Source organism: Theropithecus gelada, chromosome 1 (genome assembly GCF_003255815.1).
Source record: "Theropithecus gelada isolate Dixy chromosome 1, Tgel_1.0, whole genome shotgun sequence".
Lineage (NCBI taxonomy): Eukaryota > Metazoa > Chordata > Mammalia > Primates > Cercopithecidae > Theropithecus > Theropithecus gelada.
Window position 1 is genome coordinate 209270620 of NC_037668.1, and position 17015 is coordinate 209287634.

The 17015-nt window shown below is 43.8% G+C and overlaps 1 protein-coding gene across 2 annotated transcripts in view; it reads right to left on the bottom strand.

Moving 5' to 3' along the window:
• Positions 1–6459, bottom strand: part of B3GALNT2 (beta-1,3-N-acetylgalactosaminyltransferase 2) — a 62970-nt gene extending 56511 nt beyond the window's left edge. For both annotated transcript variants that reach the window (XM_025361494.1, XM_025361504.1), the window contains exon 1: positions 6120–6459. In XM_025361494.1, the coding sequence (XP_025217279.1) occupies positions 6120–6231 (112 nt within the window). In that variant the 5' untranslated portion in view covers positions 6232–6459. The remainder of the gene's footprint in view (positions 1–6119) is intronic.
• Between the last annotated feature and the right edge of the window lie 10556 nt (positions 6460–17015).

The window sequence follows — 17015 nt, forward strand, 5'->3', positions numbered from 1 at the left end:
GACATAAAGATAATTCAGAAAAGAAAAAAGGCAAATAGCAAACCTATGAAAACATGTTCAACTTCAATAAGAATCACGTTTGAATTAGAGCAATGGGACACCAGTTTTCTCCTGCATTCAAACTGACAAATGTCTTCTTAAATGATAGTAACTAAATGATGGGTACTTCAAGGAAATGTTGTTAGTGATTTCAAGAAAGTGGCTACTCTCCACCAGGCATGGTGTCTTATGTCTGTAATCCCAGCTTCAAATTTGGGAGGCCAAGGAGGGCAGATCACAAGGTCAGAAGTTCGAGACCAGCCTGGCCAATCTGGTGCAACCCCGTCCTTATTAAAAATACAAAAAAATTTAGCTGGGCGTGGTGGTGCACCCCTGTAATCACAGCTACCTGGGAGTCTGAGGCAGGAGAATTGCTTGAACCTGGGAGGTGGAGGTTATAGTGAGCCGAGATTGGGCCACTGCACTCCAGTCTGGGTGACAGAGCGAGACTCCTTCTAAAAAAAAAAAAAAAAAGTGGCTACTCTCTTTCATTGCTGGAAGGAATGTAATTTGGTACAGCCATCTGCAGGGCAATTTGGCAATGTGTCAAATAATTTAGAATGGTATAATTTTGTCCAGCAATTCTAAGAACTCAACCTAAAGAAATAATCAGTGATATACTCAAAGATCTTTATTAATCATAGTGTCACCTATTAATAACGAAAAACCGCAAGCTACATAAATGCATAAATAAGGGACTCATTAAATAAATTATGGTGTAGCTATATGACAGAATACTATGCAGCCATTAAAATTACATGTTAATCGTATCATTAAACATTATTCTATTAATATATCATATTAAGATAAACACGCTATAGGAACTATGTAGGTACTAGATGGTTCCCTTTATATAAAGTACAAAAGTAGCCAAATTTCTGCCACTGGTTACTACCCCTGGTAGCAACAGAACAGAGCATGAAGGGAACTTCTGAAGCATTGATAGTTTTCTTTTTTTAACTTTGGGTGGTGATTAGTTGGGTGTGTTCAATTTGTGAAAATTTATCAAGCTGCGCCAGTTTTATTCTCCTGATTTTCTCCCTCAAATGATAGAGCATCTCCTATGCTCATTGTTCTAGATGGCACAGATACAGCAGTAAACAAAATCTTCATAACGTCAGGAATAAATCACAACCCGAAGAAAGCTCCCTGACAGTAACGTAAGGGCCAAGGGAAAGTTTTCCCTCTGAAGGTTCGGTGAAAATCACTGAGAAAAGATTGATAGGAGAAAGGCATATAAATTTATTTGATCCGTAAAGATACAGGAGAAACTGCCCATTTCTATGCTTAGGTTTAACCAAGTATGGATAGCTATGTGGAAGTAAGATTGGACAGAAAGGTTAGGATCTAATGTTAACAGACGGAGTTGGAAAACCCGGCAAGGCCTGTCTAGAATCTTCTTGTCCTCTCAGAGTATACACTTTCCTACTGGGTGTGGGATAGGACCCTCTCTGATATGAGGTTCTTATGACCTGTAATCAAAGAAGGTAGGTTAGGTAATTTTTACATAGAAAGGTGGTGGGGGGGTAGTTAAGAGTAATATGTTTAGGTTTTATGGCTTTGGGGAAGAGGGATTTTAGTTTCTACAGTTAGCCTCAGGTGAGAATGCAAGGCCAGAGAGAGGACAGCAGCAGCAGGTCAGAGACAGCTGCTTCTGAGGCCTTATTTTGGGGTATTGTTTTCTTCTGAGATCCTACAGTAAGAACTATTTCTTTTCTTTAATATGTAATATATCCTAAGAGTCTGGCAACCTGCTCGACTCTGCACTGAGTGGACACCCAAAGGTATATTAAAGTCTAAGCGAGGGCCTGGCGCAGTGGCTCATGCCTGTAATCCTAGCACTTTGGGAGGTCGAGGTGAATAAATCACTTGAGGTCAGGAGTTCGAGACCAGCCTGGCCAACATGGCAAAATGCAGTCTCTACTAATAATACAAAAATTAGCTGGGCGTGGTGGCGCACACGTGTAATCCCTGCTACTCGGGAGGCTGAGGCAGGAGAATGGCTTGAACCTGGAAGCAGAGGTTGCAGTTAGCCAAGATGGAGTGCCACTGTACTCCAGCCTGGGCGACAGAGAGAAAATGTTTATCAAAAAAAAAAAAAAAAAAAAAAAAAAAAGTCTAAAGAAGCTTGACATCAAAATTGATTGCTCAAAATAAGTCTAAGAGTCTTAAAAATCAGACCAAAATTCCACTCTCATATGCATGCTCTTGGAAGAGATCAGTCACAAATAGATACAAATCTTGAAAATGAAGAAAACATGTAAGCCTATCATAGCTCTAATGATAAGAACAATCATCATACACACTACCAAAGACACCTCCCAAAACACACTAGCACAGGCATCAGCCGCCACTAGACTACCACTCCTCTCTAAAACTCACGGAGTGTTTACTATGAAACAGGCACTGTTCTGGGTGTTTCATTAACTGAATCTACACAATAAGTCTATGAGATCATCATTTTATAAATAAGGAAACTGAAGCACAGAGACACGATTAGCATATAGGGACAATTTTGGAAAAACTCACCCCAGGCAAAATTACAAAGCAAGCTCAATTTGCTTTTTGACCTTCTACTTGCCCTACGTCTGTTTCCATCAGCTACTGTGAGCACCTTGGGAGCAGGGACTCGGCATCCAGCACAGAACCTAACACTCAAGTACTTGTTGAGTGAATATGCTCCTTTGTCTTGGTTTCTTTCTTTCCAAAGAGAAAGAGAAGTCTTCTTTTGTCACATCATTTTTCTAAATTAACTGTTAAATAATTCCTACTTAAGGCATTACCCAAAACGAGTATTTTGTAATCAAGATATCCTATGTTTAGATTTCTGGGTCCGATGGTTATCTCCACCTGCATTTTCCTCTGTCACCCTTAGGTGTGCTGCATTTCACTTCCTCTTTACCAGTTGCTTTCCCTGACTGGTTTAAGGGAAGCTATCACATTTAAAAAGTTGCTGATTCTGGAACTAACGTGACTCACTCACTTCATTCTGGTCCCTGCTCAACTGTTACCTCTTCAGAATGAAATGGACTTTCCTGACCTATTTAAAACCATCTCTTTAATCTCTTAACACTGCTTTATCTTTTTTCACTATACTTATCACTACCGCTGTGATATTTATAATTATTTGTGATGCTCTGTCTTCCCTTCTAAATTGTAAACTACATGAGGGCAGGAAGTTTAGCTTGATTATTGCTGTAATTCCACACCTACAATAGGAGCTGGCACAGAATAGGCTCTCAAATATTTGCTGAATTAACTGCCAGCCAGAGAGCCTTTTTTTTAATATTCAGGGAAGGTAAATCTTTCAAAAAAAAAACAAAAAACAAAACAAAACTGCCATGACTTAATGAGACTGAAGACAGACAAAGTAGTAGAAGAGAAAAAAAATACATTTAAAAATGTTAATTTGGCCGGGCGCAGTGGCTCACGCCTGTAATCCCAGCACTTTGGGAGGATGAGGTGGGTGGATTACGAAGTCAGGAGATCGAGACCATCCTGGCTAACACGGTGAAACCCCGTCTCTACTAAAAATACAAAAAATTAGCCGGGCGTGGTGGTGGGCGCCTATAGTCCCAGCTACTCTGGAGGCTGAGGCAGGAGAATGGCGTGAACCCGGGAGACCGAGCTTGCAGTGAGCCGAGATCGCGCCACTGCACTCCAGCCTGTGCAACAGAGCAAGACTCCATCTCAAAAAAAAAAAAAAAAAAAAAGTTAATTCAAGAAAAGAATACTTAGCAAAATCTTGTGTTTTTTTTTTTTCCTGTTAGGCTTAAAGTAAAAGCGTTAAATTGTAAAAACACCCAACTATTTCAGTTTCAACATGGTGACAGCACAATGGTCACTGTAAAGGTGACCATGTGACAGTAAAGGAATTATGGGAAATTTTAGCATTTAAGATGCTTCCACTGCTTTTAGTTTTGAAAGTACCAAAAGGAAAAAAGGAAAGGTAGAAGTCAGTCGTGTTTAATTAATTAATTTTTTTGAGATGGAGTTTCGCTCTTGTCACTGAGGCTGGAGTGCAATGGTGCAATCTTGGCTCACTGCAACCTCCGCCTCCCAGGTTCAAGTGATTCTCCTGCCTCAGCCTCCTGAGTAGCTGGGATTACAGGCATGCACTACTATGCCCGGCAAATTTTTGTATTTTCAGTAGATACAGGGTTTCGCCATGTTGGCCAGGCTGGTCTTGAACTCCTGACCTCAGGTGATCCAACCACCACGGCCTCCCAAAGTGCTGGGATTACAGGCGTGAGCCACCGCGCCCCGCCAGTCAAGTTTAATTTAGATTATTAAAATATCGATGGGTTGACAGGTGCAGCAAACCACCATGGCGCACGTTTACCTATGTAACAAACTTGCACGTCCTGCACAGGTATCCCGGAACTTAAAAAAAAAATCCTATTTATTATCTGATCAGATACACAGTACTCATTCAAAGCCAAAGTTAATTAACATAACCAGTGTTGATCTTCTTACCTACATTATTACCCTGTCTCTCTCTATGTTCTATTTCTTCATTTCCTTAATCTAGCCTGGTCTAACTGGATGGTAGATAAAGGAATCATCCGTCATGTGCAGTAAGGGAGTAGGAAAAACTTGTCTCAAATTAAGAAACTGCCTAGCAAGTCTACCAAGATTTCAGTTTGAAGTCTACTAAGATTTCCGTTTTTGTTTGTTTTACTGAACCCTAAACAACCATTAAGGTCATACACAGACTTAATGACGCTCTGCAAGGAGATTCCAGCAGGGCTCACTCATACAACAAAAGAGAGAAAGCTGTGACACACAAGCAGATGTTACAAAGCATTTTTTATATATGGCACTCTCTTCTTAGTTCACTTTACAAAAACCTAAAAAACACTGAGCAAAACCCTGGCCCATTAACTGGTTAAGTGCACAGTAACACTGTACTTTCATTAAACCACTTAAATACTGTTCAGTTCTATTCAGGTCACACAAATTCTTTTCAAAGAGCTAGTGATCTAATAAGAAAAGAGATTGTTACCAAAATAACCTCAACATAATTTCATATAACTGAGACTGTTTTGAGGATTGCCGAATACTTTCTACTTATAAGGCATAGAGTGCTGAACTGCAAATACTCAATTCTAATTTTAAGAACTTTTGGATTAGAAAACAGCTGTTTTTGGGAGAGATAGTAAGGAAAACAAAGTCCCAGTATAGTTACAAAGTAAGTATTATACAATATTTAAAAGAGTTTTCCAGGTTTCTTTCATGTGCTAGGGCAAGCCCTTAAAGATACAGGGAAAGCTAATGTAGTGTTCAGGGTGGTGGAACCCACTAACAAAATAATCCACTGGGCACCGTGAGTAAAGCATTCTATTAGGCTGTGACGCGAAACAAGAACAAAGGTTTCATTCCCAAGAGCGATTAAGTTTTAGCGTAAATACCCATGATCGTTAAAGAATTCGGTATTTCCACGTAAACTGCTTTACCAGGTTATGCGACCCAAACTCACAGGAACAACTCCACTCTCGGCCATGCCCTATTTCATGTCTAGATGTTTAACCAACTTACATCATAATCCAAGAATACGAACTACTGTATATTCTTACAGCAAAGTTATTCCTTAAAAGCAAAACCCAGCCACCTTTGAAAACACGCACACACATTATCCATAGCACTAAAACCCCAGTCTTGACGGAGAAAGACCAACAACTTGGGGGGGAAGAAAACAACTTCAGAGCCCGAGCTCCCAAATCAGCAGGCGCTGGCGGCTGAAGGGCACACGAGGTTCCGCTCCCGGGCGAACCCGCGGCGTCCGACACCACCGACCAGGCCCGGGGGCAGGCGAAGGACTTGCAGCTGCGGGCGCCGGCTCTGCGGCCGTTAAGGGAAACGGGGAGGTGAGAAGTGGCGGGGACACGAAGAGAGAAAAGCTCCCTCAAGTTTGCCCGATGTTAACGCTCCAAGGATGAAAAGAGCCGTTTGTTTCGTCTGGGGACCGTCGCGTTTGGCCCTTCCCCCGCCTCCAGCAATTCCCGGCGAAGCCCCGCGGCACCGAGCCGGGCCTCCCACCCCCCCGCGGCCGCCAACTCGCCCGGCTCCCCGAACCTCACCTGCAGGGCCGGCCCCGGAGGCGCGGGCGGGCGGCGGGGAGCGCAGCCGCAGCCAGAGGTGCAGCGCGGCCCCGAGCACACACGGGCACAGCAGCACCAGCCAGTTTCGCATTGGCCGCCCCCGCCGCGAGCCGGGCTCTCCCGCGTCCCGGCAGAGAGGGAGGGGACCTGCAAGTGCGGAGACTGAGAGGCGGCGGCTGACGCGCGACCACTCCGAGCACGCCCACCCTCGCGCTCTGCGCCGTCCTGGGGGCTCCTAGCTGCTACCTGCCCCGCTCCTCCGGTCCCTCAGACCGCGGGTGGCGGCGGCTTAGCCGGCCGAAGCCCCGCCCCCTCCGCCCGGCCTTCCCACCGGCTCCGCCCACCTTTTTCTCCCACTCGCCCCGCCCTCTCCTTCCGCGTTCCCACCCGCGCCCGCCGGCCGGCCGGGAGCTGAAGTCCCGCTCTGGGCCCGGGCAGGGGGCGCCCGCGGTTTAGAAACCACATTTCCCATAATCCTAAGCACGCGCTTCCGTCACTCGGCAGCCGTGGAGGCAAAGCGAGAGGCCCCACACAGAGCATGCGCATCCTCCTTGGCGTTTGCTGCCACCCTACGGCCCAGGGAAGGTAGTGCCGGAGAGCCGGTGCTCAGAGGCTGCCCCGAGCCGAGAAGGGAAATGCGCTTTGCCTCAGATTTGAAGGAAATCCGAGTGGCTCTTGTGTGAAATCACGCAGAGCTCCTTTGTTCTGGGTGCTTGCTTCCTCGCCTGCTGTGGGAGGTGGGATCCTGCTGACGTCTCCTTGGCCCGAAGAGCGGGGCGAGGAAGCCCGAGTGCCCGCGCCTGGAGCGGTGAATCATCAGGGATTAGCTCTGGTGCCATGGGTTTCCGGCTCTTTGCCCGGTTCTGTGCTCTGGGAACGCAGGGCGACGGACAGCGAGCGGGGGACTAGGCTGTGGAGCACGATGACGACGGGCCAATCAGGGTAGCACTGCACGTGCTCCGGGTTCATACTGGAGCTGGGAGCGAAACGGGAGCCGGGCGAGCTGGGAGAACGTGGGCTTCGGGGACCCGAGGAAGGGCGGCCGCAGCACGCCGTCCAGGCAGAATGCCGGCCCCGCGTCTTGCGGCGTTACCCGGAGTGGGAGCCCACCGGGCCCGCGCCGAGGCAGCCGGAAAGCGGGGACGGGGCGGTGAGGGCACTGGGGTGAGGATGGGAGAGAAGGATGAGAACGGCCTATGGGGCGGCTTTTGTTTTTGTTTTTGTTTTTGAGACGGAGTCTCACTCTGTCACCCAAGCTGGAGTGCCAGTGGCGCGATCTCAGCTCACTGCAACCTCCGCCTCCCGGGTTCAAGCGATTCTCCTGCCTCAGCCTCCCGAGTAGCTGGGATTACAGGCGCCCACCACTGCGCCCAGCTAATTTTTGTGTTTTTTCAGTAGAGACGAGGTTTCACCATGTTGGCCAGGCTGGTCTCGAGCTCCTGACCTAAGGTGATCCGCCCGCCTCGACCTCCCAAAATGCTGGGATTACAGGCGTGAGCCACCGCGCTCGGCCGCGGTGGTTGTTGTTGTTTTTAAGTTTCCACAAGTGTGGAAACAGGTGACTGTATTATTGAAAAAAAGTCTTGGATGACAGAAGATCCACCTCAGACCAAAAAAGTACTTTGGCTCGCGGTGGCTCACGCGTGTAATCTCAGCACTTTGGAAGGCCGAGGTGGGCGGATCACTTGAGGGCAGGAGTTTGAGACTAGCCTGGGTAACATGGTGAAACCTGTCTCTACTAAAAATACAAAAATTAGTCGGGTGTAGCGGTGGGCACCTGTAGTCCCAGCTACTCAGGAGGCTGAGGCAGGAGAATCGCTTGAACCCAGGAGGCAGAGGTTGCAGTGAGCCGAGATCGCGCCATTGCACTCCAGCCTGGTGACAGAACGAGACTCTGTCTCAAAACAAAAACAAAAGAAAGTAATAATTGGTTGTCAGAAAAGGAATACTATTTTTATCCTCAAGAAAGGTAGTAAATGGCCTCTGTTGATATTGTAAAATTTTCATTTTGTGGATAGAGTGAGTTATCCAAAAAGAGGACTAATCCCTCATTTTAGCAGAGCTAGTCATTTGACAAATACTTACTGAGCTTCCATTATGTTCCAGGAACTTTTGTAGGTACTTTAAGTACACCTGTGAACAAACTAAAGCTCCCTATCCTGTGTCGATGGGGGGTAGGGCACAGACTATAGACATAATAAAGAAATATACTCAACCAGCATGTTAGAAGGTTATTCCTGCTCTGGAAAATATAACAATTAGGGCCGGGTAGGGGAATTGTGAGTGTGGGATTGAAATGGGACAGATTGCAGTATTAAATAGCAGTATTTAAACAGCTGTTCCAAGTTACAATGAGCACTAAAGGGAAGAATAAACATAAGTCATCCTAATATTTTAAAGAATCAAGGTGTTGTTTCACCTCACAACCTAGAGGTGAAGTTTTTCACTGGCACTCTTACAGGCTTGTAACAAAAATAGTTTTGAATAACTTTGTAACATCCTTCGAATCACATCACAGTGGGAGCTGTCTATAGTACTTGTTCATAGGACCAGGGACCTTTCCACTTACCTGTTTTCTACTATCCCCTAATAATCTCATGACTAAAGTGAGTCAAGATTGCAAGAGAGTAACTCCTGTAATCCCAGCACTTTAAGAGGCTGAGGTGGGAGGATCACTTAGTCCAGGAGTTCAAGACCAGCCTGGGCAACATAGCAAGACCTCATCTCTACAAAAAAATTAACAATTAGCTGGGCATGGTGGTATACACCTATGGTTCCAGCTACTCGGGAGGCTGAGGCAGGAGGACCACTTAAGCCCCAGAGTTCAAGGTTAGAATGAGCTGTGATCACACCACAGGACTCAGCCTGGGTGACAGAGTGGGACCTTGTCTCTCAAAAAAAAAAAGTAAGGGTGACAGTATGTATAATGGAAAGAATAGAAAAACTCAGTAGTGATATAAATAGTCTCTGCAGTCAAGGGGCTCATAGTGTAAGTAGGAACAAGTTAACAGAATTAGAATTAGGGAGAGATGAACGAGGGTGGTTGGTAACCATGATGGCAATTCAATGTGAAAAGTGCTCTGAGAAAGGAATGCACAGGATGTTAGAGCGGCACAAAACAGGGGGTATGGCTGTCTCTACTCATGGGGGATTGGTTCTAGGACCTTCTATGGATACCAAAATTCATGGATGTTCAAATCCCTTATATAAAATGGTATAATATTTGCATATAACGTACACACATCCTCTCACTCTAAATTTTCTCTAAGTTACTTATAATACCTAATATGATGTCTACGCGTCACTTCATTCACGTGGATTCAATGGCATGCAGCAAATTCAAGTTTGCTTGTTTTCTGAATTTGAGGTTGGTTGAATTCACAGATGCAGTACCCAGGGATATGGAGGGCCAACTATATTTAACTCTACTTGAGGGTCCCCAGAGGAGGCTGTCCCTTGAAAATACAGGGCTAGGCTTGAAGTCAAAGTGGTCAGTTAACAAGGCCAGAAAGTAGGAAGGGCATTCAAGAGCACTGTAGGCAAAAAAATAAAAAATAAAATAAATAAATAAACCTGAGCTAGTGATGACACGGCAGTTAGGGAAACGTAAGCAATTGGTATGACCTTAGTGCAAGTTAGGAACAGGGCAATGGTGAGAAGGTGAACAGAAGGCAGAGGTCAGGTTGTAATCGTAAACTATGCTGAGGAATTTGGACTTCATTGTGAAGGCTCTAGAGAAGAATTTTTCTTTTCTGATTACAAAAGTAATACATGATCATGAAAAGGAATTTGGAAAACAAAAATATAAAATCATACTACATACAATTCATACATTTTTTAAAGTTTTTTCATTTAAAAAACTTGGCCATTCATACTATAAATAAGAATTTATATCCAACTATTTTCACCTAACCTATAAGCCTTCTCATATTTAATTAGTAGTCTCAGAAAATATAACTTAATTATTTGTCCACACCATAATTTCTTATCTGGTCCCGTATTATTGGACATACAGGTTGTTTCCATTATTCCACTATAATAAGTAATACTGCCAATTCTGTGCACAAAACTTTTTCCACATTTCAGATAATTTCCTTGTCTGATATTATTTTTAAGCCGCTTTATTCATACTGCTATTGTTTCAATGTGTATGTCTGCCTTCAATATGTTTCTCTTATCCCACTTACCTTATATTTTTAAAAAGTTCTTAACTAATTCAAAGGACAAAACTTTTTCATCAGTGGGACTGAATATTCTTATGTTCATTAGCTGTTTCTATTTCTTTTGTGAATTATTCATGTATCTTGCCTTTTATCCATTTGTATAAGCCATTTATTTTTCCTCAGTTTTCTTGCCTTCTAATTTTATAACTTTTAGGACACAAAAACACTTTAAATTTTTATAAATTCAAATGATCAATATTTAATTTTTTTTCCATATTTTAGGATGATTCTGATCATGAGATCTGGTCAATATGCTTGTTTGTTTTATTTAATGTTTTAATCCATCTGGAATTTATTTAGGAATATGGTGTAATGCAAGGATCTCAAAATTAATTTTTTTCATATAGCTAACTATTGTCCTGGCCCATTATTATTTTACGACATCACCTCAATTTGTTAAAATTTTTTAACGTAATAGTATTTGTTTCCAAGCTGCGGTTTTGCATTCGTCTGTCCTTTCATCAGTACCATAATACTCTAATGATCATAGTTGTATAATCTTTTGTAATCCAGAGGGCAATTCTCCCTCTCAATACTCTTTATTTCTCACATATATATTATTTCTAATTTTTTTTTTTTTTTTTTTTTAGACAGAGTTTCTCTCTGTCATCCAGATCTGGGCTCACTGCAACATCTGCCTCCCAGTTTCAAGCAATTGTCTTGGCTCAGCTTTTCGAGTAGCTGGGACTACAGGAGCGCACCACCACAGCAGGCTAATTTTTGTATTTTTTAGAGAGACAGGGTTTTGCCATGTTGGCCAGGCTGGTCTTGAACTCCTGACCTCAGGTGATCCACCTGCGTTGGCCTCCCAAAGTGCTGGGATTACTGGCGTGAGCCCGGCCTATTTCTAATGAATTTTATAATAATTTGTATAGTTATTCCACTTTCCCCTAAACCTTATATTTCATAAAAAACTAATGCATGGTTATCATAACAAACACAAGTAATGTAATACAAATGTAAACAAAATATATAATGTTAGAATTCTTCAGCCCACCCCAATCTTTCTTTCCAGACTTAGCCACTATAGCCCAGATATTTCTTCTTGTATATACATTCTGAATTTTTCCAAATTTCTTTACTTTTCCATTGATGGAAAGGGAGGAAGCACCCTCCTTTTCAATCCCCATGAATGCAATCTGTTCTCTTAACCTGTATAACTCCAGAAATTCTTAGTCCCCTCTCTCAATATTTCTAAGTACTGAGGCATGTTTTCTTTTCCACAAGATCATCATCACTCTCATTGCCACCTCTCGTTCCAGACTGCTCTGGTGTTCTCGATCAAGCACCTCAACTCATAACCACTTCTCTAGGCCACAGCCCCAGATCCTTCTGCTTTGACCCCAAACACAGACCTAGTGCCTCCCTTTATCCCCCAAATCACAGCTAAGACATAGCTGTCATGTTTAACAGAAATTTAAAAGGATTGGCTGGGCGCCGTGGCTCATGCCTGTAATCCCAATACTTTGGGAGGCTGAGGTGGGCGGATCACCTGAGGTCAGGAGTTTGAGACCAGCCCCACCAACATGCAGAAACCCCATCTCTACTAAAAATCCAAAATTAGCTGGGCATGGTGGCGCATTCCTGTAATCCCAGCTACTCAGGAGGCTGAGGCAGGAGAATTGCTTGAACCCGGGAGGCAGAGGTTGCAGTGAGCCAAGATTGCACCGTTGCACTCCAGCCTGGGCAAAAAGAGTGAAACTCAGTCTCAAAATATAAATAAATAAATAAATAAATAAATAAATAAAACAAAGGATTTAGCCTGAGAAGATACACACAGAAAACTTTTAACTTGATATGAGATAAACTTGCTCCTATGGTCCCCCAGTAGAGGTCCCTACTGGCTATCTCTTCCCTTAGGCCTTACCCCAGCCCCTTAATGACACTTCCAAGCACCTTCTCATCCCTTCCATGTGAGGGTCACTTCTTGCTGGTTCTCTTTTCTCTAGTACAGGGCCCAATGCGATCAGCCAATGAAATAAAAATTGCCCTTGAAAATCTCTTAAATAGCCTAAAATACACAGTATATACATTTTTGTATATGTAATTCTGTAAAAGTATTTTTTCATTCCTCTAATTCTTATTTACTTATTTGGTAGTGATGAGCTCTCACTATGCTACCCAGACTGGTCTCGAACTCCTGACCTCAAGCGGTCCTTCCACAGCCTCCCAAAGTGCTGGGATTACAGATGTAAGCCACTGGCCCTCTAATTCTTTACCATTAAAGTTTCTCATCAGGCTTCAGTTGTTCACTTTCTTCCTCAAGGAAACCATCTTGTCTGGTCACTTAAACAACAAATTTCACTTTTTTTTTTTTTTTGGCGAATAGTTGGGAAACCTTAAAATCATTCAGATGTTCTTTTCAGGACTATTGGCACTCTGCCTCAGGTGGGTATATACTGCCTTAGTAATGTGTGCTATTTAAATGATTGCTTCTCTTTCTTTTTTAAGCCAATAGTTGAATTCTTTTAAATTAAATGCCTGTGATGTGACTACCATATAATCTTTGCAGAAGACAACCTTTACACTAGCAGATAGAATTATTAACATTTCAGTCTGAAAGCATCTTGACTTAGGCTTCTCCAAGAAGAGTAGGAAAATAGACACTGCCAAACTGTCCTTCAAAAATGTGCTCAAGGAAAGGAGGGAGGCCAGTGTAACAGGAACAGAGTGAGTGGTGAGGAGAATAATCGGGGATGATGTAGTCCCTACCAAGCATATGATGTAAATCATGACAAAGATTTGGGCTTTTACTCTGAAATGAAAGGGGAGTAGTTACATGGTGGGTTTTTGTTTTGTTTTTTTGAGACAGAGTCTCACTCTGTCACCTGGGCTGGAGTGCAGTGGCGCGATCTTGGCTCACTGCAACCTCTGCCTCCTGTAGCTGGGATTACAGGCGTGCGCCACCATGGCTGGCTAATTTTGTATTTTTAATAGAGATGGGGCTTTACCATGTTGGCCAGGCTGGTCTTGAACTCCTGACCTCAAGTGATCCACCCATCCAGCTCCCAAAGTGCTGGGGTTACAGGTATGAGCCACCGCACCTGACCTACATGGTGGGTTTTAAGCAAAGGAGTGACATGATCTGACTTATGTGTTAGCAGGATCACTCACATTGCTATGTGGTGAATAGACTGGCTGGGGGTGGGGAAAATGTACCGTCTGTGTGGAGTAGCGGAGATGATGAGTGTCATTCAAGTCTTGAGAAAAGCTGCATTAGCAAGAGCCAACCAGAAGATGGAGGAGGGATCCTGGGTGTTTCTATATGGAGTTGATCTATCTGAGGGTGCAGGGGCTGACTCTAAGATGCCGTGGTGTATCTCCCCAGTTCAGGATGGAAAGTGTTGACTGCAGAGGAGTCTCAGTTGAATCTCTCTCTCTGGGAATTGCCCTTGGCTGAAGGTGGCTGCCTCATCCAAGGGTACAGCTCCCTCCCAAGAGACAACCTGCATCCAATGACTAGTTAAGGAGCGGTGTAAAGATTTGAGTAACTCTGAAGAGCCATCCCGTGGCCTCTGTTGCAACTGCATCACAGTCCAACTTCTCCCTCTGCCCAATTCTGCTTTCCTCACTCCCTTACCGGCATTCCCAAAAGCAGTCCCCAGTAAACCTGTACACAACCTGTGTTTCAGAGTATGTTTCCGTAGGAATCTGACCTAAAACAGAGATTCTGGTGAATGACATAAAAGATGATGTCATTTCTCTACCTAAAACCCTGCAAATGGCTCCCCTGTTCTCTCACAGGGAGACCAGAGTCCTTACAGTGACCTGCAGGCCATTGTCATCTGCAGGCCATTGTCATCTGCAGGCCTGAACCCTTCTAACCTCATCCTCTGTTCCCCTCTTCTCATTCAGTTTGCTCCAGAACAATCCTGGCCTCCTTTCCATCCCATGAATAGGACAGGCACATTCTTTCCTTGGGATCTTTGCACTTTTTCTGCTCTTCTTCCAGATATTTTCATAGCTCACTCCTCCTTCTTTAAGTCAACGAAAATGTTGCCTTTTCCATGAGGCCTTCCCTGTCCCTTCCATTAAAAAACCTTCCTCCACCACTCCCAATCTCTGTTACTCTATTCTGTATCATTTATCACTCTTTTTTTTTTTTGAGATGGAGTCTCACTCTGTCACCCAGGCTGGAGTGCAGTGGCGTGATCTCGGCTCACTGCAAGCTCCACCTCTGGGTTCAGGTCATTCTCCTGCCTCAGCCTCCGGAGTAGTTGGGATTACAGGTGCATACTACCACGCCCAGCTAATTTTTGTATTTTTAGTAGAGACGGGGTTTCACCATGTTGGTCAGGCTGGTCTCAAACTCCTGACCTCAAGTGATCTGCCCACCTTGGCCTCCCAAAGTGCTGGGATTACAGGCGTGAGCCACCGCGCCCGGCCATGTGTCACTTATCACTCTTAAACATACTGTTCAATTTACTTCTTTATTTTGTTCATAGTTTGTTGTCTTACTGTCTACACAGGGCAGAAAGTTTCCTTCCCCTTTTGTTCCCTGACGTATCCCAGAACCTGGAGGAGTCACTGGCATTTTGTAGGTCCTCCATAAATATTTATTGAATGAACAGTGAATGAATGAGTGAATGAATGAATTTGGGAATCTTTAGCAAGTTGACTGCAGTAGAACTCATAAGATGAGATTACCCAGGCGTAATCTGTAGAGCGATAATGAAGGGAGACACCAACATTTAGGGTGTGAGCAGGGGAAGAGAAAATTGTAAAGGACATTGACAAGAACCCAGACTACAGGAGGAAAACAGGAGGATGTGTCACCCAAGACAAGACGTAAGATGGCAGAGAGAGTGCAGACAACAGCATACAACCTGGCCAACGTGGTGAAACACTGTCTCTAAAAAAATCAAAAACAAAAATTAGCCAGGCGTGGTGGCGTATGCCTACTGACAACATATGAAGCAAGATCAAGGCAGCAATGTGTCTGCCAATTTGAGAGTGGGCAGGTAACTAGCAGTTTTGAGGAACAGGTAGGGCAGAAGGGACAGTACTGTGAGTTGAGTAGAGAATGAGAAGTAATGAAGTGGAAATGGTGTGTGCATTACTATTTTGAGAAGTTTGGTCATGACGATCAGAACGCGAAAGAATGGGAGCTGGGAAGAGGGCTCCGATTGAAGAAGTGTGTGTGTGTGCATTTAGATGGGAGAGATAAGCCTGACTTGAGTGTTTTAAATGATGTATGGAAAAAGCCAGTAACAACCACAAAATTTGTAATCCAAATCAGGATTTTGAGAGAAAAAGGGGTCAGGACACATGCTAAGATGGATAAATGTCAAGACAACAGGAACTGTCTGCAAACCAGACCATACATATGGTCTCCTTGTTCATACCTCAAGTTTTCCATGCAAGTCATTTATCCTTGCACTTAACGGGCTATTTTTTTCTGACGGTAGGTGGCAGTAAAGAGCTTGCCTGTTTTTGCCTCTTTTGGTTTGGTTTTGTTTTTCAGAAAAATTTAATTAGAGATTTTGGATGGCAACTTAGATTGGTAAAGGTTAGCTCCACAGGCTTAAACTAGGCTTAAAATAGGAGATTTCAACTTAGATTTTACTTTGGGAAAATTCATATACGTTTTTATGAAGAAGAGTATCTCTTGGTTCTCAAAGAAAAAATAATTTTTGAGTAATTATAAAATATATTGCATTTCCACAATTAGCCATTTTATCTTTAAAATGATGAACTTCTGTCTTCCTCCTAATACGGAATAATTTCCATTAGTTTTATCACTTTCTTGTTTTGAGACAGAGTATTGCTCTGTTGCCCAGCCTGGAGTGCAGTGGCACAATCTCAGTTCACTACAACCTCCGCCTCCTAGGTTCAAGAGAGTCTCCTGCCTCAGCCTCCCGAGTGGGATTATGGGTGTCCGCTACCATGCCTGGCTAATTTTTGTATTTTTTTTTTAGTAGAGATAGGGTTTCACCATGTTGGCCAGGCTGGTCTCGAACGCCTGACCTCAATTGATCTCCCTGCCTCGGCCTCCCAAAGTGCTCGGATTACAGGTGTGAGCCACCGTGCCTGGCCTGTCGCTTCAGTTTTAGCACATGCATTGCTATATGCACACATTTCTTATTTGTGTATATAAATTTTCAGTCAAGTCTAGTTTGAATAGACTTTGAGGGACCTTGCTATTGAAGATTACAAACATTTTTTTAAAACTATAGGCCAGGCGCCATGGCTCACGCCTGTAATCTCAGCACTTTAGGAGGCTAAGGCAGGCGAATCACTTGAGATCAGCCTGGCCAACATGGTGAAACGCCATCTCTAAAAAAATAACAAGAATTAGCCAGGCGTGGTGGCACACATCTGTAATCCCAGCTACTCAGGAGGCTGAGGCAGGAGAATCACTTGAACCTCGGGAGGCGGAGGTCGCAGTGAGCCGAGATCACACCACTACACTCCAGCCTGCTGGGCAACAGAGTGAGACTCTGTCTCAAAAAAATACAAAACAAACAAACCAAAAACCTATGACACATAACAGCAAATTTCTTGTTATCACAGATAGGACTAGAGAGGTCTAAAGATAGGAAGTTTTAGGAGTTCGGAATGGTAAAGTGAATGAGCACACCTTATTTAGGGAATCTTGGCAGAATCTAATGTCATAAAATTTAAAATTCAGAAATCTTTGTCAGAGAAAAAA